General features: G+C 39.5%; 1 protein-coding gene across 2 annotated transcripts; it reads right to left on the minus strand.

Moving 5' to 3' along the window:
• Positions 1 to 3,375: 3,375 nt before the first annotated feature.
• Positions 3,376 to 19,859, minus strand: TACC3 (transforming, acidic coiled-coil containing protein 3). Of its 2 annotated transcripts, none has more exons than XM_010577386.1 (15): positions 19,445 to 19,859; positions 19,161 to 19,306; positions 15,534 to 16,628; positions 14,244 to 14,340; positions 13,593 to 13,785; positions 12,502 to 12,554; positions 11,488 to 11,621; positions 11,290 to 11,401; positions 10,450 to 10,593; positions 7,966 to 8,042; positions 7,840 to 7,883; positions 6,651 to 6,811; positions 5,167 to 5,273; positions 4,838 to 4,958; positions 3,376 to 3,552 (listed from the first exon to the last, which is right to left on the minus strand). In XM_010577386.1, the coding sequence occupies exons 1-15, from the start codon at positions 19,622 to 19,624 to the stop codon at positions 3,487 to 3,489; spliced, it is 2,730 nt and encodes a 909-aa protein (XP_010575688.1). In that variant the 5' UTR covers positions 19,625 to 19,859; the 3' UTR covers positions 3,376 to 3,486. The 2 variants fall into 2 exon arrangements, with proteins under 2 accessions (XP_010575688.1, XP_010575681.1); XM_010577379.1 differs by having other exon boundaries at positions 11,272 to 11,401.
• Positions 19,860 to 23,293: the final 3,434 nt, after the last annotated feature.

Genomic DNA, 23,293 nt, shown 5'->3' on the forward strand with positions numbered 1-23,293 from the left:
ATTGACCAACATCAGTGCAGGTATATGGCACGGATTGTCCGCATGGTAGTACAATCAAGAAGAGTCCAAGGGCAGATGTGTATCCTCAAGACTTCCCAGAGAACCAAAGAAATGCCATGAAAAGGTTTTAAAAGCATAGAGCTGTGGAGGCCCTGGATATAAAGACACCAATGCTGTTAGATCACACAAGTAGGTTCAGTACTGATCAACTCTGAAATAAGATACATCCTCCCATAGCTTGTTCCCAGTTCAAGTATATCTGGAGCAAGAACAGTCAGCCTCTGTTTTTACAGCACCTAGCAATTGTTCCTATAAATAATAAATAAAACCAAGCAAGAAGCAGCACCAAGCAGTATCAGTCTTCCCTCCTATCATCTGCTTGCAGAGAGGCCAATTCACATGAGATGAGGCTCAGTAAGTAAATGGCAATAAGGTAAAAAAAACAGCCAGCTTGATTCTTACCTCAGTAAGCATACACTAACTAATCCCACTGAAACACACATGCATTTTGCATAGAACAGCTCACAAGTTCATTAATGGGCATCTGGCCACCTATAGCATATGCTGTAAAGGCAAATTCTTCTGAAGTGGACTGTCCAGCATTAGAAGGATAGTAACAAGAACAATTCTTTAAAATAAGGAAGGTAACAGTTAAACAATACTTTTCAACATTTACACAATACAAAATTCTTAGAGATGGTGTGTGTTAAGTTGGAGGTAGATATGGCACCGGCAGCAAAAAATAAGCCATGCCTTCTGAGCAGTTTAAAAATGCAGACACCCCCACACACACACACAAGGAAAATATAGTTATCCAAGCTGAAAGCTAGGTAATGCCTTGAAGTTAAGCCCTGGGGACTCACACATTCAAAGGCTGCTCACTCATCCTCTTCAGTGCCCAGGCATTTATAGCAATCTTCATTCAAGCATTGGTTTTCACATACTGTCAGGTTTTTTTGTAAGTACTGACACAATCAGGAAACAGGAGAGCCCCAGGCAGACTTCACAGGTGGCGGTCACAGATTACAGTAGGAGTGTGGTGTGCTGTCTTTCCACATTACACTGAAGTGCAATTTCCATTATCCAATATCAACTGGCCACACAAGGTGTGATTCTCGATAACATGTGTGATAATAGACCAAATAAGAATTGTCAGGCACTGACACTACCATGGCACCTGTATCTGGTATGCTGGTCTCTGCTGCACTTCTTCCTCTGTATCCGCCTCCATCAGCAGACTGGGGACAGCGATGTCTGTAAGGCCACTATATTCAAGCAACAGAACAAACAGGTTGAAAGTCTCCCCTCCCTTCATCCAGCAAGCTACTGGACCAGAGATATTCTGCATATGAAGAAGAAAGCCAGAGGGAATAGTAGAAAGCAATTTTACCCTGAAGGAATAAAGGAAGGTAAGGACGATCCCAGCGCTCCCTTATGCAGCACCTGCCTAAAGGCACACACAGTAGTATAATTCCAGTTTGGTAGTTGTAGCACAAAAACTCCAGATAGTGTTGTCACTATTGACATACAGTCCCTTGGCATACAATCACTTAGCAGCTCTTTATCCTTTCCAACAGGAATTTATCAGAACAATTGTCTTATTAGCATTAAGGGCAACTGGAGAAGAGAGGGACAATCTCCATCTCTGCAATGTGCTGAAGCACAGCCCAGTCTAGTACAGCCGATATTTCAAAGAGCAGCAGCCACATCTTGTGGAAAGATTCAGCATTGCAGGCTTATTCCCAATAACGGGAGTTTGTAAAGTTCGTAATGCAAGTTCAGCTTTATACTAATCTAGCCAGGGATTCCGCTGAAATGGTCTGCCCTCTTCTACCCCTTTCTGTGCAAGATGTGCAAAGTGAACCTGCACAGCACACTGATCCCCTGCTAAACTGCCGTTTTGTCCAGTTACCACCATTTCCCCTAGACCAGTTTGTCTGGCTCATCACACCAGAGATGACCCAACAGGGGGTAAAGAGCAGGCCTACGCTTGGGGGCTGTGTGCTTAACCTTATCTAACCCTAGGCTACAGCAGCCTATAACCTCAATATTCACCGAGGACTTTAATAGAAATCGGTTTCCACAATTAAACACACATGAGCAAGACAGTTCACAAATTAGACAAAGTACAAGAAGATTTCTTACCTGTATGTATAAGTCTGTTACAAAGGAACATTCCAAGACACAGCCTTGAGTAATCCTTGCTATCTGAAGTTGAGGCAGGGAGTAAACTTTGCTTTTGTATACTCTGTTTTATGACTAATTTTTTCCTCTGCTACCATCTGGGACTTTCCTAAGCAATAAGTTAAGGAAAACACACAGCAGAGCAACTTCTGCAGGATCTAGGCATTCAATATTGTTGCTGCTGACTTAATACTGACACTTTCACATTAGTGTAGAAATCACAAAGAAAACATCACAGACCATAAACTTGAAGTGTGTTAATTAACTGTAGACTTGCTCTGCTCTATAGGGTGTTCCTGCTACATACAGTTGCCAATAAAAATAACAATACCAATCAGTAGCTACCTAACCAAAGGCAGACCCCAGATCTCCCAAGCACTGCTACTTACTTTTCCACCTGCCCTGTCAGACTACCCTTATATGTAAGGGAAGGGCTCAAACTACAGATAAGAGCACACCCAGCAGCAACAGCCCTTCTGAGAGGAAGACACAGCTACTAGTCAGGCAAGGGAGGGAATGACCTCCCAGTAATATTAGAAATAAAAAGCTGTAGCTTGCAACAGAACAATCCTGTTAATGTCTGTTAGGTAATAACAGCTTATCTGAGATGTCCACTATTGCCCTAATTAAAGCTGACTTCATCATAACCTGTGACCTGCAGCCTACATCTCCCAAGGCTTTCCATTACAAGCAAGTGGCAGGGAGTTCTCACAGGTAACTGGAAAGCCAATAGCATCAGACAGACTAGTGACATGAAAGAAAAAAAAATCAAGATAGAGTAGCAAGCAATCTGTGCTGCTATTCAGCACTCTGCTTAGCTTACCTGCAAAACCAGAATCACTCCAGCTCCTCTTTAATAAGAAAGAACACTGAAGTTCCTTTTTTTTTTACATCATCAAATACTTCATAGCATTTGTGACAGGTCAAGTTTTATTACAATCTTGTAACTCCAGAATGTTTTAAGTGAGACAGCAGGAAGTACAAAGTAGAGACATGGCCCATGCTGACCCTCACCAGCAAACCCAGGTCATGAGTATAGAACCTTGGTGTTCTTATGCAGGGAAAAGACAATTAGTTTTTCCGACATGTGAAAATGTTATGCAAGACATTGTCACCTACTGGAAGTGGCGACTGAACTTAAGTTTATTGACATTTCCTACAAAAGATACAGCCAATAATATGCAAGAAAAGTGCAAATCAAGAGTTTTATTTTTTCCCAACATACATAATTAAAAATGTGAGTGAACACACAGAAGACAGGAAGTTAGAGAGACTAGACATATTTACAAGACAGTTAAGCTATCAAATTTTTTCCATCTTCAGGATCAAGTCATCACAGATTTTCGTTAGTTCATCATTTTCTTTAGTCTGTTGAAAACAGAAAAAAAGTGAGTTTTAGGTATGCCTAAGCTATGGTACACCCATGTAGTGAGCTGAGTTGCAACAAGTCATGTTTGCCAACACATAGAATAGAAAGTCCATTTACCTGCTAGTGACTCATGCAAATTTACTCTAAAGGACAATCTACTTTGTAGGTCACACAGCACCCTTAAGAGCCCCAGGAAGTGAGCCAGAATCCACTGTACTGTTTCTACTTCTTTCACAGACTTCCCTATAATATGTGGAGACCAATTGATCTAGGGAAATAAGACTTTTCATACTCAAAGCCTTTTTGTTAGATACACTGAAATTCAAGATGGTGACAGTTTAGATTTTAATCTTCACAAGACAGACAACTCTGCAGGATGATGCTTTGATACTTCTACTGACATATGTCGATAATTTCCAGTTTGTGTAATTCCTTATATGGTCAAACCATTTTAATAAGAGTTCTTAACATAAAATGTTACTGGTTTTATAACATGAACTAAACTAGTTCTGTGTTAAATGGCTTGTCTCATCTCTCCAGTTATAGGCCTACTCTTTCCTCAGCTATGCAAACCTTAGCCATAAACCTGAAGACTAACACAAATATGGGACTTTTCCCTGAACAAGAACATGTCACCATTACTTATTTTTGAGCCTTCAATGCTGGCAAAAGATACAACCATGATGCAGTAGAACTAATAGCATGCGTTTCCAGCAATATGACTTTTAACCCTCAGAAAGCTTTTTCCTTTGAAGGGTTCTAACAAACGACACTGATGTGCATTTACAAAATATTCTAAGACTTTATGCAATACGAAACAATATCAAATACAAGGATTAATGGGCTGAACAATATTGAAATAGTTCAGCCAATACAAAAGAGCCTGCATTAGTGCCAATAGTTTACAAATCATGTTTATTAACAAGCTGAACCAGACAGTTACTCAAGATTCATTCTGAGATCCTGCTCTGGGACATATTTAAGTTTTAGATCACCATCTCCTTCAGTAGTTCATATTACCTCCCGACACAGAACCTGTGTTGATCACTTCTGCAACACACCTATGGGAAGAAACCTTTGGCTCCAAAAAATCTAAACATACAGATGAGTCTTGACATAGAGTTGTGCCTTAAGTTTCAATGCCTATTTCCCAAAGCCTGCCAGGACAGCAGCCACCAAAACCAGCACAGTTAGCATGGCTATTTCTAGCACTGATACAAGGTAGTTCTTGACCTAGTCTAAGGCAATAGTTTGAAGAGACTCACCCATGGCATTTTGACTAACCTTTTGTTCAAGACTCTTTTCTAAAGACTGGATCCTCATTTGTTCTTTGCGGAGACTGGCTTGTAGTGCTGCAGTCTCCGATTTAGCTTTGCTTCGTACCTGGGCAATTTCCTCATTTGCTCTGAAATAAAGCAAGATGGTGTTTACATCCCCTTCAGACAGCACAGCAAAACTGTTCATAGAATCACACTAGATGCTTGTACTTTGGATTGATCCCCAAACTGAACATGTTTTAAGCCAAGTTTTGGTATTAATGAATCACATTTTGCAGCAACTGTGAAAACTATATATTTCACTCCCAGTACTTGGCTTCTTGACATGGTACTTACTGATGCAGCTTTTCTTCAGCATGTGCCTTTAGCGTCTGATATCTCTGCTCCTCTTTTTTAATTCTAGCCAGGTATTCTTCAACACATTTTTTCAGAGCTTCTTCATTCTGTCCCAAAACCAAGAAGCTTAGTTAGCTTTTTATGTGCTAGTAGACAGAAAAGTCTCTCCACAAATGGCCTGATAACACCAAAGTGGCAGTACTTGCTCATCAGAATAACAGGAAGGACTGTGAAGTCCCACAGATCTACATAGGGACTAAAGCACCCCCTTTCACCTCTCAACTTTGCAAACTAAAATTTATTCACCCCATTTCCCTCCCAATATTCTGTTTATTTTGCAGTAAACTTTACTAAAGGGGAAAGGTCACTGAAACTAATGTCACTAATCAGTTTTCTGTGCTTTGTTTTGTTGTTTGTTTTTTTTTTAAATCAGCTTTGTCTTAGCTTGCAATTGTCCTAAGAATATCTAGAAATCCAGCTACTTCAGGGAACCCATGGAAAGATTCAGGTTTTGGACCCTGACGTAAATGAATCAACATTAACGGCAAGAAAGCTACCTTGGTAGGCACAGACACTATGACACCTTATTTTATTAGGTATTACAGCAAGTTGGAACCATTTGAAACAAGGGCTAAGACTCCCCTACTAATTCTAGCTCTTGAATCCAGAAACTCCATTTCCAAGTGATGCTTTAACTCTGTGCTAAGGAAGGTCTTCTGAATTTAGTGTGGAGAGATGGAAGAGACACAAGATGAACAAAGACAGACATGTTAGTACAGCAGAAACTTAAGTCATAACACAGACCACTTGCCTGTTTCTCAAACCTAGACTACCACTCAAACCTAGACTAGAAACTTGTAACAGGCTAGTTCTAAGCTTGAGTAAATAGGGAACATTAAAGGATAACTGAAGGAAAAAATTTGAAGGCACTTTTTTTAAACACCAACTGAATCTTTTTTATGCATTTCATGTAATAAGAAACCATAGCTTATGGTTCTCATTAGCTTCACTGCTCCAATCTCTGAAGATGCTGCCGAATGAAGGCCTGACTCTACAAAGTTGTGGGGGGGTTAAGCTAAAGAACATCCAATAAACTATTATAATTTTGACTTTTAATAGCAAATCCTCTTCAGCATCCATTCAACACAAAGTAAGGGAAACAAGCTGCCCTTACGCAGCAGTTGCTATACAACAGCCTGTCTCTATGATTAACAGAAAAATGATATGCATGCAGCAAGAAATAGCTCATTCTTCCATTTGAAGAAACTTATGCTTCTAACAGAGAGATCATTATCATACTTTAATCCAGTCACTAAATACAATAAACCAGTAATTTTTTAAAATCTTTAAATAAACAACTTCACACCTGGTTTTACAGGTAGTGCATGTACTAGTAATTAATGACTGCTCTAGAAATTCATCATTTCCTCTCCACTAAGTCCCATTTATCTTGGAAGGATATTATTTGCATTATAGCATCTTACTTTGTGGTAACCCTCTAGCACTTCCTTCTGTTTTTCAAGTCGTTTGAAGAGTTCAGAGAAAGATTTCTCCATAGAGTTCAGATCTGAAATAACTTGTTGCTTCTCTTCCAACACCCTCTGCATTTCTTTCTTTGAAAATTCCTTCTGCTTCTGAGCATCCTCTAAAGAAAGTGGAGTTAACAGAGTTACACTCATGATAGTTGTTGCATTAGCATAAAACTAGTTCCACAATATGGACAGATAACCTCCACACCTTCAGTTCTTCCTCTTAAGCAGAAAAGAGTTTCATAATGCAGCCTTTCCTCTGAAAGGACACCATATCTCTGCTTTTAAGGAAGCAGTTATATTCTATTTACTACATACTACCTCATACCAACCTAAGGCCATTAAAGACCAACTATAAGGTGCTTGCCCAAAGCATTGTTTCTCCTGCAATGTTGTCAAAATACTACACCCGAGGAGTTTACCATAACAGGGGCCTCAAATGTTGCAATAGAAACAAGGAATCAAAAAATATGTTTGCATTAAATATACACAATAGCTGGAAGATCTGGAGGAGACTAGGATAACAAGCCAAACTAGCACAGCAAACTCTTTCAGGATAAGTTTTTGTTAGCACACCTGAGCTGTGTTTCCCATAGGCTTAAAGTAGCACAAAAAAGCTGATATAATATTCAGACTCCTTAAAGAACTAAATTTAAGCAAGGCACAGATTTGGCTATTCAGCTTTGAACTAGGAGAATGCACCTACACAATAAGAGTTTCATTTAATGTCTTCCTAGCTTTGAAACCACAAACTTGACTGAAGCAAAGGCCAGATCTGTACAGCAACAACTCCTATTGACATCACTTCAATGAGGTCAGATAATAAACAGTTAAACACAAGGTGCAGACAACTGGATCTACTACTTTTAATAAGCCAACAGCTCACACTCCACTGTAGAGTAAGGAAAAGTTAGATGTGTTCATGCCTGATTCAGGAAGTCATCATTAGCTACCAGGTGATATCATATCTGTATATATATGCATAAAAGTGTTACTCTACCTTATCTGAAACCTTACGCTCACCCTGGAAGCCCTTCAAATATTAAGGCCATCAGAAGTGAAAGAGTACTAACTTCAGTTAGCAACCTTAGGCTAAGCATGCCCCATCACCCCAAGCCATTCAAAGTGTAATTATGGAACTTACCCATCATTTGTGTTATTGTACCTTCAAATTCAGCAACTATTTTTCTAAAAAACATGAAAAAATGTTGAACATAAGTTACAAAAGCAGCTGAAGTAAATAGATATAAAAATCAGGACAGATTCATACCCCATTTCCTTGTATTCCATATGAAGCTTATTATACTTCTTTTTCCATTCCTCAGTCTCCAACTGTTTCTCTTGAACCTTTGAGGCGAAAAAATAAACCTTTATTTCTCACACAGGAAGATATACAAGATTTGATACTCAGAACAGTCTGAAGGGCTGCTTAGGTATACTTATAACTTGATACGGAGAAAAATAAGTTCTAACTGCTTAACAGAATCAAAATTAAGTGTTTCATTACAAATTTGAGTTAAATGAGATGTAGATTGATATGTAGGTTTCACATACTTGATTCCCACTCAATGTTACCAATATCTCTTCAAATGGCAAGATCAGAGCCAACTCAGCCAACCTCTTGACTGCTTTTACTCATTGTATATGTAGATCACTGTTCCCTGGCCAGTTATGTTCTCTCAAAGTAATATTCTCTCAAGTGACATGTATTTCCCTTTTATTTACAAGGCAGACAAAAAAAAGCCACACAAATCTGCTAATCTTAACAGGAAAGAGCAAATACCAGAAGTCTAGTCTAGCCAAAAATTAAATTGCTGTTTGGAATAATTTATATTCAACACTCAATCAGCCCCCTACCACGTTTCCAAATTTAAAGACAGCTCAGTTCATTTAATAACAACCATACCTATTTCACATCAGCTGAATTAAAGCAGAGCTCCCAGTAACAGTATTAAGCAGTATAAGCACTCCTTGCTAAATGCTTTGTGCAAACTCCATAAACTTAATTTTGCCCTGGGGTTTCTATTAAGAACTATAACACTGATAGCTGACTGCAGTGTGGGAGGCCTTCAAAGACAAAAGAGGCCCAAAATACATAAAACAACCTGGAATTTTAAACAAGAAGGTGAGAGCACATGATTACTGCTGACTTCTCTTCAAAGTTGCACAGTATACTGTAGTACACTGGTTTTCAGTATTTCTTTAGAGCAAACTCATTTTAAACCTATTGTAATATTCCAGATGACAGGAAGTGGGGTACAAGTGAAAAAAACAATGTACCAAAATATAAAGAGAAAGCATTAACAATAGTTAGGCTAGAAACAAAAGTTACAAAAGCAAAAATGCATGAAGATGGAAACCAGATAGTAAACTTCATTTGCAAACTCAATAGACATGGTTCAGTAGACTCAACGAACGCTTCCATGAAGTGCTGCTGTATTGCTGTATGTGCCCAGAAGGAAAACAGGGGTTTGGTTTTTTTCCTCTCGTCCCACTCTTGAGTTGTTTCGCCAAAAAGTAATCTTAAAATTTAGTCTGTCTTCCTTTCAGGTTAAACAAAAATGCTTGGAATCACTGTATTAAGTGACACACAGCTGGAGTCATCCAGTCACACCTGTCTTGCTACAACTATGTTTGCATATTTAATAGTTCTTTGAAACAAGAGATTAGAGCACCAATTTTAAGATATTACAAGCTTTACCCCCTGTTACTATATAAATCCTTCATTTTAGACCAATGTAATAAAAGTTGTTCCCCTGTCAAAGCTGCTCTTGTTTTCCTGTACTAGATAATATGCTAGGTAAAAGTGTCCTTCTAAATGACAGAAAGCAAAAGTTACTCCTAGAAAAGCTAGTATCTTTGTACTCTAAAGGGAAAAAAAAATAACTTAAGTAGCAAATAATCACAGGTCATCTTTCTTTGGTCTCCTTAGTGTCACTGCCTGCAGTATAGCTAGGCAGGAATTTTGAATGCTCCATTTTCTTGTGAAGTTAATTTTGAAGTGACACGAATAGCTTTAAGGACATTTATCCTTAAGTACTCCTCTTACATTATTTAGTATTCATAAGGTTACATAACCCAGAAGCTATAATGAATCAAGTACTTATATTTTTTAATTAAGTGGATACATAACTCTCCTTGCATCAGCAAGAAGATGGGGATACAAAAGCAATTTCTGTAGTGATATAGTTAAGAACTGCTTGAAATCTCAACTGCTTCTTTCCTCTTCCACTAATATAGTTCTCCTCCACATGAGCTCCAGATCTCACTGTTATTAGCTGGACATACTGTTGTGCCTCCCCAATTCAAAAAAAAAAAATGATCACTGCACTGAATTGGCATTACAGTTTTATCTTGTTCTAAGGAAATAATTATATCAGGAGGAGCCGCTCCCTCCCATTGGCAAGAACAGGTACTTCCTGCCTAGTTTAATATCCTGCTTAGTTTAATAAAGAGTATTCAGATCACTGATATCAAGCCTAACCATTCCATCTGATAACAGATGCTTTTTAATACTGACCAGTTCTAAGGCAGAACCTGACTAATAGTGAAGTTTACTGTATTTCCTTAGATATTAACTCTGAAGAGTTCTACACCTACTGCTCCTATCAAGTGCAGAGCAAGCATTTCAGAATGAGATGCTTATGTCAAGTACAATGGAAAGAATTACCAATTATAGAGATTTATACCAGATAGTCTAAACACAAGGGACTTCAAGGCTATGCAAAGTGCTGCTTTGGAAGGGTCACTGTACCTCTCTTTTAACCAGTTCAATAGCTGCATCCATGTCTTTTTGGCTGTATTTTAGCACATCTATAATAGCATCCACTGCAGTGTTTGTGGAAGCAGCAAAAGGAACATCACTAGTCAGGGAGTCTGGAATTAGGGGATCTGTGTCCTGTGAGGAGAAAAAAAAGTAGATACTTATTTTCATGCCACTGATTAACTGCATGCAGATTATTCGATGGTAAGTCAACATACTTAAACACTGAAAACACCTCCGTAACTTTGTTACCATAACTTTCATACTTTGTAGGTATCTTTTAGAACTATGTAGTTATCTTTAAGGTATAACAGAACCTGCTATCCACCAATTATAGCTATCAGAAACAAACCAGATGACACCACACTGTTGCCCACCAGTAAAAAAAAAGCACCATTTCAGGATGAACTGCTGTGTGCAGATCTGTTCATAAAAGGCTGTTCAAACTATAAGTCTTAGACTGTAGAGCATCAAGTTTAATCAAAGAAGTGCTTTTCATCCCAGCAGTGCAATTAAAATTTTGTTGCTTCAGCTGCATGAAAAAAACTGCTCGATTAAAGCATTCTTAAGAACAGCTCAAATTCTCCTGCACCATGTGCAATGTCACCAGTTTCCACAAAAGATTTTTAATACTTAAGAAAATGCAATCCACCAAAAAGTTCAACTTTGATATAAGTGAGTATCCAACCTGTTTTTTAAGATAACAGTTTAAAGAAACATTAAGTATTCTGCAATCCTTAGAGTATCTGCATAAGTCTTAAGTCCAGAACCTAGCCCATCCCTTTCCCAAAATATCAACAAGAAACCTGATACCATTCTGGACACCCTTACAGAAGTTGTAAATGTTCCCAGAAGATCTAGTCCTTTTGGTTTCTCTTCATTTTGAAGATTCACTGCAGGCTTTTCAGCTTCCTCAAGCGATTTACTTACATCAGCAACAGGACTAAAAATGAACAAACACCATTATGTTCAAGCACTGCCTTTCTTTGTAAAGCTATGTGCTATAGCCTAGACTAAGTCAATACCTACCCACACTGAAGTGGAGCTGTCATGATATTCATAGTTGTTTCAACAGTACCAGAAATTGGTTTTCTTGGACTGTCTCTCAACAGAGGGTCAAACTTCAAATACAGCGACTGTTTCCTCAAGGCAGACTCTTTGAACTGAGGGGAAAGAAGCATAAACTGGCAGATATGCTGCTTCATAGCATAACACACACATCCCACACACACACATAAATAATCCTCTGGAGAGAGGGTGAGCCTATTCTTCAGTGGCCAGAGCATTGTTCTCAGGAGAAAAATTACGTAAGAGAACTCAGTGCCCACATGCTTAAGTCCTTATGTAATATCAAGTGAACTCAATCAGCTCAGACAGAACCAAAAGGGCCAACTTTTATGAACTCTTCAAATCCAGCAAAATACAGTGAAAGGGGAAGATAGTATTGTAAGCTGAATGAGCAGTGCATGTCATTCTCTGTCTTTGCTCATACAGCAATAAGGACAAACACAGTGTGATCAAAAATCAATTGCAATTCAGTGTATTCACTGTATATTCAGAGCCACTCCTACTCTGGACCAAAGTAGGAGAAAGAATAACTAAGCCAAACTGATTAAAACATGACATGCCCAATTTAGAGACAGATTTCCTGAAACTGCCCATAAAACAATAGAGCTTAGAAAAAAATATTTTCAAAACAATGATCCTGCACTTTCAAAGAATTATGTTCTTGCAGTTTTGGCAACCAGAGAGGTGAAACATAATCCATCTCAGTTTCACCACTATTAAAGAAAAATAGCACCTTTGCAAACTGAAAGCATAAGACCTCTGATCCTTAGCAGAATTGCTTATAACTACATTTCCTTCCAGCATCATCTCCTGCCCAGCCTTGTAGACACATTCCTTCAGAATAGAACCTATATTTCTGTGGGCAAGCTCAAAGTGAAGTTATTTCACAAAAACATTTAAGGCTTGACAGTTTCATTTTCTTTTCCTCTCCCCTCTGCCAGGGAGGCAAACATAACATTTCAATGTCATACTTACTGATGAAGTCCCAAACTGTTCAAGATAGTCTATTTCTATGCCCATTCCTAGAACTGGAAAAGGAGGAAATGATACAATGAAGATGCAATATTGTCATATTGTCTTACAGTGAAGCACCCACAGACAGAAACAAATAGGCATGTGTATAAAGCAAATAAATCCCTGCTCCCACATCATGAGCTCTAGTTTTTCATTGGCTAAAAATATTGCATTTCTATCTGGACCTGAATAAAAAAAAAGAATCAGGCAAAGATTTCCAAGCTAAACAAACTTACAGCTTACATTTGCCTCCACACAGCTGTAAGAATATGTAGAATTTAATACACAGCTGAAGAACTTCTTTTGTTCCACGGTTAGAGTGACAAGCACACTCAGATATTCTACCCTTTTATATAATGCCCCATAAAAGAGTAAGATTAGCAATCTCACTGTTAAAATTAGCGGACAGCTCAGATTTGAACAATGAAGTTATAGCCATTTCTCAATACACTGATTCAACTCAAGTATCAAGGTAAGTCTCAGACTGCACTGCAGTCAAGTCATTTACTCATCCTTCCACACAGTGCTCCTACAAGGAATAACCCTTCCAGGTGGTTAAGTCACAGCTATGTAGTAAGCTTTCAAGACAGACAAGCAAGTACAGGAAGACTGTCCACACTGCAATATGAAATCAGCATTCAAGTAGTGCTAAGGCCTGCAGTAATCTACAAGACTCAAATACAGGCAGTTGCAATAGCTCTAGTATTCTCAATTTAGAAAGTCCTTAATACCAGAAGTGATTTTAAGGGAGCATTTTTTCAGCACAGAAAGTCACCACTGTAAAAAGATTGTTTCTGTACCAGCCTAAATTTCATCCTTCCAGGCAGCTGAATGCTAACAACCAGCTTTTTGAATTTAGCTTAATCCAGAGAAAGTTAGAAATCAGCTAAGGTACATTTCCCACCCCTGCTAGTCATTGTAGGTTTTGCAGTCCTTTCAGAAGAGCAAAATGAGACAAAAACTAGAATCATTGCCAAAACTTGTAGAGAAGTATATACACAGAGGTTATTGTAACAATATATTTTTAGGCTATTCTAAAGAAATGCACTTACCTTCTGATGATGGTCTGAAGAGCTCTTCAGGTTCAGTGCTAGCTGTCTGCTCATTTGCTGTTATTTCAGTTCTGTGGGAACTAGGTTTAATTTCTTCTGCAGACATTGACTTTTTTCCACTGTCAGCAGAAACCAAATTATCTTGAGAGGGGACATTAGCTGGAGACATTTTAGATGGGCTTATTTGCGTCTCCTGATGAGAAAAGCACAATCCTTTTTACTGTTAAAATAAGGATTTACATGCAACGAAAATCACAATAATGATCAAATTGGTTTGTCATAAACTAGCTGGGCAGCCAGCATAATAAACCAAGAGTTCACAGGCATAGAAATTAAACTACCAACATTGAGTACACCTAATGTTACACAGGAGTCACTTTTTTTTTTTTGAGTCCACACCCTTATGTTTGTCCTTATATGTGATTGCTGATCAAAAAAGATACTAAATACCAAGGTACCAATTTGGCTGTCTCTGATGTTACCTTCAAAAGACAAGTCTGCACAGTTGGTATTCATTCTAGAGCTGCTGAAGATGCAGAAAACCACTAATTCTTAGACAAAATGTCAAACATGAGTTTGACACGGTTAAGTCAAAGAACTCTTTTTCATGGAACAACTTGGTAAGAACCAGCTATCTTTCCTACACCTTACCATGGCTATCTCTCCTGGAAGTTCAGCTTCTGCTTGAACTCCTGGCTTAGCTTCTTGAGTTCTTGACTCATCTACCACACTCTGTTTGCTGGTTTCCCTGAAGAAAAAAGGAAAAAAAAATAATCAAAATTCAAATCACAGAGACAGTTCTGAATTCTATTTACCAGGTATACTGAAGCACTGAACAAACTAAGCATATCTGAGAGTTTCTACCACCACAGCACAGGAAGCTTTAAGAAAGGTGGGATCTAAATTCACTGTCTTGCCTGGTAACAACTTAAGTGACAAAAAGCTCTCCCTCCATCATAAGCAGTGCTACCTGGGAAGCAGAAAGTCACAGCAGTGTCACTTATTCCTATTCACTTAACACTGTTCTCTTATTTCTGTTTGTTAAGCCTTTTTTTTTTTTTTTAATTAAAGATAGGCTTTTTGTTTAATTAAGAACAGAATTACAAGCAGCCTGTTACTCTTTCCAAAGTAATGCAGTGATTATTGGTGTAAAGCACAGAACTTTATTAAATGAGTCCAATACTTTAGTTACTGCTAACAGCACAAACTTAACTTTTCACCTTGGTAAATAGTAGCTGATCACATTACACAGGGGGCAAGAGCAGAAACATTTCTATCAGATTAACATCTTGTACCAGTCTAGTTCTGGTAAGCATCTGGCTGTCCATAGTAATGCTGACATTTTAATAGTTAGACTTTCTAGGAAAGGCAACACAGTATCTCCCATTCTCAAATAAAAAGCTTTATGTGGTGCCAAAAAAATGCAACTTTAGTGACAGGCCTTTTTAGAGATAGCATTCAGATTCCAGGAACAAGCAAGGAAGAAACAGCACCTCAGAGTTCAGCCAGGACCCTAAGCAGAGAAGAGAATTGCCTAGTCCTTTCACATGCTACATGATGTGCAACGCTGCTGCCTACTTACCTGGTTTTTTGAAAGACAGCAGCAGTCACCTGATTCTCTACATTTTACTCTAATCTTGGAGAAATGGGGAAAAAGACACTTGACCAAGGTACTAATGCCCCTCCCATATAAGCCTGTTCCCTCTCATTCCTCCAGGTTTAAGAACACCTTTTGCACAGCGCTAGCCATCTCAGGACGGCTTCCACAAGGAGACATTTGCTGTTGCAACATCCTGTGTTAAAGGTTACAATGTGCAACAGACTCAGCCAACCTCAGAGGGAGAAAGTCAAGGAGGTATGAATCAACTACTTAGAGATACCATCTATCTTTTCCTCACATGAGTTCAAGGTGCTTCTACATTCAGCTACAGATTTACTTACAGATTTCTGGGTTCTCTTTTCTCAGGAGTTTCACAGGTACTCGCTCCGTTATCCTGCTCCAGTGGAAGAGGCTCCCTTCTTGATGAGGTATTATCCTGCTCCTCTTGCAGGTGAGCTTTCTGAGGGCTAGGTTTAGAAGACTTGGGTGAACTGGAAATTTTAGAGCCTCCTCCAAACGGATTAAAGTTTGGATCATCAAGTTTCTCCCAGTCAAACTTATAAGATGCTTTGGGAACAGGGATTTCATCTTCCACATTACTTTTATTTTGCACTTCAGTATTCTCTGGTTTTGTTTTAGTAATAGGAATTTTTTTGGAAGGTGGCTTAATTCCAGTTCTTTTACCTAGTTTCTTAGGAGGTGGCTTTCTAGCAGTGGTATTATCGAAGTCAAATTCCAGTTTTACTGGTCCAGGCTTGGTGACACCAGGCTTTTCTGCAGGTTCCCCTTTGGAGATAGCCAGCTCTTCTGCAGGCTTTAGCCCTTCAACAGAGGCTTCTTCTGCTACTGAAACATTCTGAAGCTTCAATTCCCTGGTTTTAGAAGAATTAGTTGCATCAGAACAACTGGGACCTAAGTTGCCAGATAACTGTACAGGAGGTATAGGTGCTTCTGCTAATCCCACTGAATTACCAATTTGGCTCACATCTGTGGAAGCAGACTTCACATCCTGAACACAGTCACTGATTGCTTGCTTAGGGGACAGCTTGGATTTGTTAGACTCCAGCTCTCTCAATACAGATTCTTTTCCAGAGAAAAGTGTCTTCTCCTCTTCACTTGAGCGCTCTGTACTTGTTGTGGTTGAAGCAAAAGGAGCTGTATCATCCAGAAAAGAATCATTACTTTTTTCAGAAGTTTTCTCAGGGCTGCTAGATACTCTTACAGGAGACTTTTGCAGATTTCCAGGAGAATGCTGCAACTGCACTGAACTTTGAAAAGGATTGATGTCATTTAAGTTATCAAAATCAAGATTGTAGGAACCTCGACTCTTCACTGGCATCTCATCATCTGGGTAAGGAGCCGTGCCGACTTTCTCTGGCATTTGTGTATTTATCACTGTATCGTTTGCTTCAGCTTCAGTCTCTTGTTGACATGTGCTGCATTAAAAAAAGAGAGATCACACATGCTAGAGTTATTTTTTAGACATCATTTGAAATCATCTTTAAAAAGGTATTTGCACAAGTAGCTTTGCATGCTCAGAGTAACCTGATTTTTTTGACATAAGGCAGCTGACAGCCAAAGAATATCATCAGCAAGAATTCAGTTGCCACTTAAACATTCATAAGTTATGAGCTCTGGTACACATGAACTATAGCAAGATCAATCCTTAAAGCTAATGGGTATTCTTAAGCTACCTGTTCTACACAGCTATGTTACCTTATGCCAGTCATCACTGGAGACTGCTCTAGTCACTACAGCATACGGACACTTCCATTTCACTAGACAGTGAAATATACAGTGCTTAGGAGGAGATATTAACAGTAAACAGCTCAAACACAGGCACAACTAGTAGTACATCTTCACATAGATTCATCTATGAGTCATGACAGACTCACAAGTCTGGGACCAAACTGAGTCATGATTCAGGTTCTCCCATTTTAAATCATTACTTTGTCTGGTCATTCTGGCAGGTATTTTTCCCCTGAAAGTACACACAAGCATTTCACCTATGAGGGCCTACACACCAAAAGAGAACCTGGACTTCAGGCACTGTAAACTCTGTGCCACAGCAAATCTGAAGAGAAGAGTGGTACACAAGAAAATACTTTTCCAGCAAGAGAAAGATAAGATTCCCTAGCACAAGAAACAGGTTAAAGAAAGAGTTTGTGTACTCACTACTCCTGAGTATTCTACAAGTTATTGCTCTCCTCTATTTCCCCAAACTCTACTCAACTTTTTAGGCTAAGCCTCAGACTACAGAGAGTTAAGCCATTACTTCCTGAAACAGGATTTCCTCCCATTGTTTTGTCCCTTCGTAAAGTTACTATTTCTATGTGCCATCCGTATCTGCTGTAGAACAGAACATGATTAAAAGCCCCTCGCTATAAATGCTTTAATAAACCCGAAAGCAAAGCAAAGGCGGGAGATAAGAGTTCAGGAAGTCCTTCTCACCCGGTTTGAGTGCCTCTTTCCTGCAATAGTTCAGCCCCAGGCTCGTTCAACTACTCAGGCCCCTCCCATTCTCCTTCAGCGTTTAACCTAATAAATGCCAGTCAAGAGCAAGACACCTGCTTGAAACTTGAATTACTTGACACTAGTCAAAAGTGACACCCTTCAGCAACACCCAGTCCTTTAGCTTATTTGCTACAAACAGATCCTTATATTTTAAAAGTAGAAAGGACATGTACTGTAAAAGCAGTGTCTGGACACATAATTACACCCTAACTAAAACCAATTCAGCACTAGCCCTCTTAACTCACTTGAACCCTGTATGTACTAAAGCTTCATTTATTCATGTGAACAGTAAGTTTGGGGCATAAATGCAATTAAGTCATTTAATTGTGGTGGCTAGCCACAAGAGTATCTAGCAGCCCTGAGAAAACTTCTGAAAAAAGTAATGATTCTTTTCTGGATGATACAGCTCCTTTTGCTTCAACCACAACAAGTACAGAAGTACTTTTCTAAACTGGAGTATACATGCAAGTTAACAGTTGAAGCAAACCTATACATTTAAAGAACATGCAAGTGTTCCCATCTTTCTCCTTTCTCCCCTTCCCAAAAACAAGAATAGGGGTCGAATTAAAGTATTAGGTAGTTAAAAACAAGCAAAAGGATGTATTTCCTTGCAGACGACAAAGCTAGGATCTGAGATTTCTTGCAACTGGGCATTATAGATGTCAGATGTTTATACAAGTTTAAAAATGAGCTAAAAAAGTCAGTAACAAAAAACAGGCATTGAGGCCTATTAAATAACATTGTCATAACATTGTTTTATAGCATTATAACAATATTTCTATTAAAGGAGAGTTGCAAAACCCCAAATTGGAACATTGCAGACTTTGTGCTCTTCTCTGTAGAGCTACCATGAGACACTTTAAGACCCAGTCTGCTAGACCATAAAGGCACACGAACTTGTTTGTACTTGGGACTGATGTTACATTCACTTTGTGTTGCTAGATTTTCTTTAATCTTAATACTCATTGACTCAAGGTGTCAATTCAAGCTAACCCTTCAGAAGATGTATCTTAAGGAGAAAATCTAGACAGATAAAATTGTACTTAGCATACAAAAGAAGAAATTTTAAGGCTTAGCTTCAGACTAGTGGTAGTCTCACATGAAAACCTTGCCATAGGAAACAGTTTTGTATACTCTGCCTAATGTGTCTCCTTTCTCTTAAACTATTTATCTGTATCATAAATCATCTCTATGAAATCAGTTACTGAGAAGTTAGAAATAGAATTTGGTATTCAATATTATAACCACAATAATTGTCATTACTTTCAAGAAAATTTTATCTTTGAAAAGAGTTCGTTCATCCAAGTCAGCATTAATTTTGGTCCTTTTGTGCAGTTTACATCTTGTTATAAAATACAAAATTACATTTTAAATATACAGGTTTATAATGGGGAAAAATTAACTTGAGTATGTCCCATGCTGCTAATACTACTAGTGGTGAATACATTACTTACTCAACGCTGACAGGTGCAGATAAAAGATCGTCCACCAAGGCTTCACTGCAATCATCAAGCGTGAAAGTAGTCTCGAGTTTGTCCGTCATAGTAGGACTTAAGATTTTTCGAGTCTGAGGATCTCTTAGAGGAGTTTGAAAGGTTACCTTTAAGAAAGGGGCAGGGGGAGAAAAAAGGAAGAACATGAACACCAGAGTACTTCCAAGCTCCAACTAGCATATGCATTCAATAGCAGAGATCATAGAAGGCAAGAGAAAATAATCAATACAAAACCAAAAGTTTACCTTCATAGCTTTTGCCACACTTTTTGGTGGCAAGTTTTCTTTCTGGGACAGGCGTAGGATGGAAGGTCTCCCTGTAGGTTCTGGTGGTGCAAAGAAAAAGCCAGAGTCTTCCGCTGTTAGATCATCATTGAGGTTTCCTCCGTTTTCTCCATTTTCTGCATTTAAAATCTGCAGACTCATTCTAGAATATCAACACATACAACATCGCAGCATGAATGAGAGGGTGTGGTCAGCCAGATGCACTTGCAGATAATCAAAGTTGGAAGCCTGACGCTGGCTAGCAAAGATTAACAGCTTCAAAAGAAGTTTTAAAAGTATTGAAAATGTTCACATGAAAAGTTAGATCTCAGAAGACCCTGAAAGCATCTAAATGCAGCACTGCACAACCCCTCTGCTTTTGTTAGGGGTCCAGGAAGTTAATTGTTGATACTACACTTCCCACTGTTAACATAATAACCTTACTAATTAGAGCTGCCCATACTTTAAAGGGAGCTCTGTCATTTGCAAGTTTCCTCAATCCCAGCCCCTTAAAGCCGGTAGTGACGTACAGTCATGACTCTTGTAATAGGGTATCTAGCTAAGCAAAATCACAGCTTTTGCAAGGGGCAGATGACAATCACTTCTCTATTTTATACACATGCTCTCATTACTACATTGCACATCGGCAAACAGCAAACCCAAATTTGGTTAGTTAGGGTGTGTTTAGGATCAGAGTCCTGAGTAAAATTATTTAGCTTTTTTCTGCACTGTCTGAGCACATGCTGCTTTTGTAAGACGCATAGTACTTAACAATCCTTTGCAGCATAGACATTATTGGTATGCAAATCCAAAAAAATGTAATTAAAAAGGTATTTCTTAAATATAGTTCTTAACATTGGACATGCACAAGCTTTAGACGGCCATATAGGCTAATCTAATGTTACTAGTATTTCAAGCGTAAAGGACTTGAAACTAAAGCCTTCATTGCAACTAAGATTAAGGATGAAAATAAGTTTGAAATAAAGAACACATTTCAAGTATGCTAGGCAAGCCAGCACATTATAGGTACTTGAACTCTGTCTACCTTTTACTCCCATTGGAGCCTCTGCTGTTCTTAAAGGTTTAACACTAATACTCAGTGATGCTATTGCTGTTTCTTTAAAACTGAAAGAGACAAAAACTAAAGTACCAGAGCACAGAAGGCATGTTAAGCAAGACCTAGGCATAACCACTGTCCATGAAGGATGACCTCCAAGAAGCGCAGTTAGTTATCTGACAAACCACTAACAATGCGATTTCTTTCATAAGAACTGATGTGTTATCTTGTACCACCTATGCAAGATAATCACCAAGTGGAAAAGATGTTGGCTTTCCGCAATGGATAACCATTCCAAGCAAATCTCAAACACTTGATTTGACCAAACAGCTAATCTTTAGCTTGTTTTTCCATCCTCCAGCATGCAGTCAAGATTAATCCAGAAAATCAGCTGAGGAAGACTCCAAATGATTGTCTTCCTTGTCATGAAGAAGTAACAAGAACACTCACACTGAAAATTTTAAGTCATGTTTTCAATCTCATTGCCCTTATGTATTCAAATTTCTGTCTTGAAGCCTCCATACACATTTCCCCACTCTTACATTAATCCTTGTGGGAAAATTTGCGTCATACTCTCCACTGAGCTCAGCTGCTTTGTCTGCAAGCCCAACAACAGCACTTTTAATCAGCAATGGAATGCAAACAATGACTACAGAAGCAACGGCAAGCAAAGTACGACTGTATTAGCTATTTCTTCATTCCTTCTTTATTCTTCATCATATTCATACTTTAGCCCAAGTTATTTTATACATATTTTTACACTAACAACTTGTAGAACTTGAACTTCATTGCTTTCCTTCACTCCAAGCTCAAATTGAGACAACAGATCAAATGAGTCTTTACAAACTGCAGTTTACTGTAGCTACTTTAGAAACGAAGCCTAGGACATGAAAAAGTTGTCAACACCTTCTAAAATAAGCTCAATAAGCAGGGGAGGTTTGTTTGGAGATTTTTTCAGGTTTGTCATTGAGCCACTTGTGCACCATTGCCAAACCAGATTCAGATCATTAAAATACCAAATAATTTGACACCATGTACATACACCACATTTGTCCAGCATTTTAGATACTAAATCTAAAAATCAAACTCCTTTCTAGGATTAAATCATTAAAAGTAATTCAGCATTTATTTAAAATATTTGCAACCAAGATTTGATCTAAATTGTATTTCACAAGTTCATTAGCCAGTAGCTGTGACAAAGTTAAAGGGGAAGGAAGACTTTATTAAAGACATCTTTTTGTTTAAATTGGTCAGTGTCCAAGGCATGCAAGTATTGTAAAAGGCAGCCAGTTTCCCCACTATGGTCAATCAAAGTTCACAAAAGTGAAAATGCACCTAGTTTTAGAAGAATATTTATTCAGGCACAACCAGCAGTCTGTCATTCTGTATTTAAGAATGAAAATAAATTCAGTGACATCAGATAATTAAACCTCAGGTACCTATCGTTTGTAAATTGAGGGCTTCATGGCAACTACCTGTTGTTTAATGAACAGTGGAGCACAACATCGAAAACACCGATGTGATCTCAAATGTCTAAAGCCACTGAACATGCAGGGCAAAGATGGAATTTTTCTACTTTATTATCCTCCAGCAGCTAAGATGCTGAGCGCTTGCTCACGGACAAAGTAACTTAGTATGTGCTGTGAATATTTCCATACAGACTGACACAGAGCCAACTGCTATGAATTTTTTTAGTGCAAACATGTCAATTCAGAACAAATAAACACTATTCTGGTTAACCGACCCTCATAATCACGATCTTCCCCTGACTACAGAAGTCACCCGACTCTCAACAGACCATTTGAGGAAAGGGAATTCGCAGCAGTTTTAGCCAAAACCAAGCTTGGGAGGCAGCAGATGCAGAGCCCCAGCCCAGCTGGCCTCGTTAAGGCCCAGAGCAGGCACTCGGGGCCCGCAGCTGGTTGGGGGGGAACAAAAGATGGCCTTGGCCTTCAGCGGCTGAGTCAGAGGCAGCAGCTCGGGGTGGGAGCCGGCGATGTGGGGCTCCTCCGGGCCGGGCCAGGGAGAGGAGGAGCAGCAAGGCTAGAGAAGGCTTCGCAGGCTCTCCGGGGAAGCATCGTCCCTGCCCATCATTGCACCTAGCCACGCTTTAAGTAAAAAAATAATAATAAAAGCCTCCCCTCTCCCAGACCCCAATTCACCGGGGTGCTCCCAACACTCCTGAGTCACCCAGGAGCCTCACATCACCCCACATCACCCACTTTCCACAGGACCCCCACATCACCCACCTCGAAACACAGCAGAGTGCCCTCAAGAACCCCCGGCCACCTAGGCTGCCTGAGCCTCCCTCAGCTCCATAAAGCCCCCAGGCTCACAGAAGTGCCCACGTATATCCTCCCCCTCCCCATACTCAGAGGCGACCCCGAGTCCCCATCAGCCCCATATCACCCTCAAAACCCATGGAGATGCTCCCAAGATCCTCCTGAGCCCCACCTCATCCCCGAATTCATGGGGGAGCCCCTGAGCCCCACCCCCATCATCCCCGACACACCCCATTACCCCCAAACTCTTAGCTCAGCTTCATCCTCAAGCTCACATAAGTTCCCCTAAGTCTCTTAGTCCTAAACTCACAAAAGTGCCTGAGACCCCTCGACAGGAGTCCCCCCCAAGCTCAAAGGGGGTCCCCGATCCTGTGGTGTCCCCCCCAGCCCCACACCCCCCAAGTTCACAGAAGGGATCCCCGACCCTGTCGTGTGTGTCCCCCCAGCCCCACCCCACCCCCAAGCTCACAGAGGGGGTCCCCGAGCCGGTCG

Source organism: Haliaeetus leucocephalus, unplaced genomic scaffold (assembly GCF_000737465.1).
Source record: "Haliaeetus leucocephalus isolate CR32 unplaced genomic scaffold, Haliaeetus_leucocephalus-4.0 Scaffold51, whole genome shotgun sequence".
NCBI lineage: Eukaryota > Metazoa > Chordata > Aves > Accipitriformes > Accipitridae > Haliaeetus > Haliaeetus leucocephalus.

Excerpts from the sequence above, each read along its gene's own strand:
- TACC3 (XM_010577379.1), bottom strand. The coding sequence starts at position 19,624 with ATGAGTCTGCAGATTTTAAATGCAGAAAATGGAGAAAACGGAGGAAAC. Across the intron at positions 19,307-19,444 it reads GTGTGGCAAAAGCTATGAAG|GTAACCTTTCAAACTCCTCT; the intron begins GTAAACTTTTGG and ends CCTTTCTTAAAG. Across the intron at positions 11,402-11,487 it reads ACAGCTCCACTTCAGTGTGG|TCCTGTTGCTGATGTAAGTA; the intron begins GTAGGTATTGAC and ends GTTCATTTTTAG.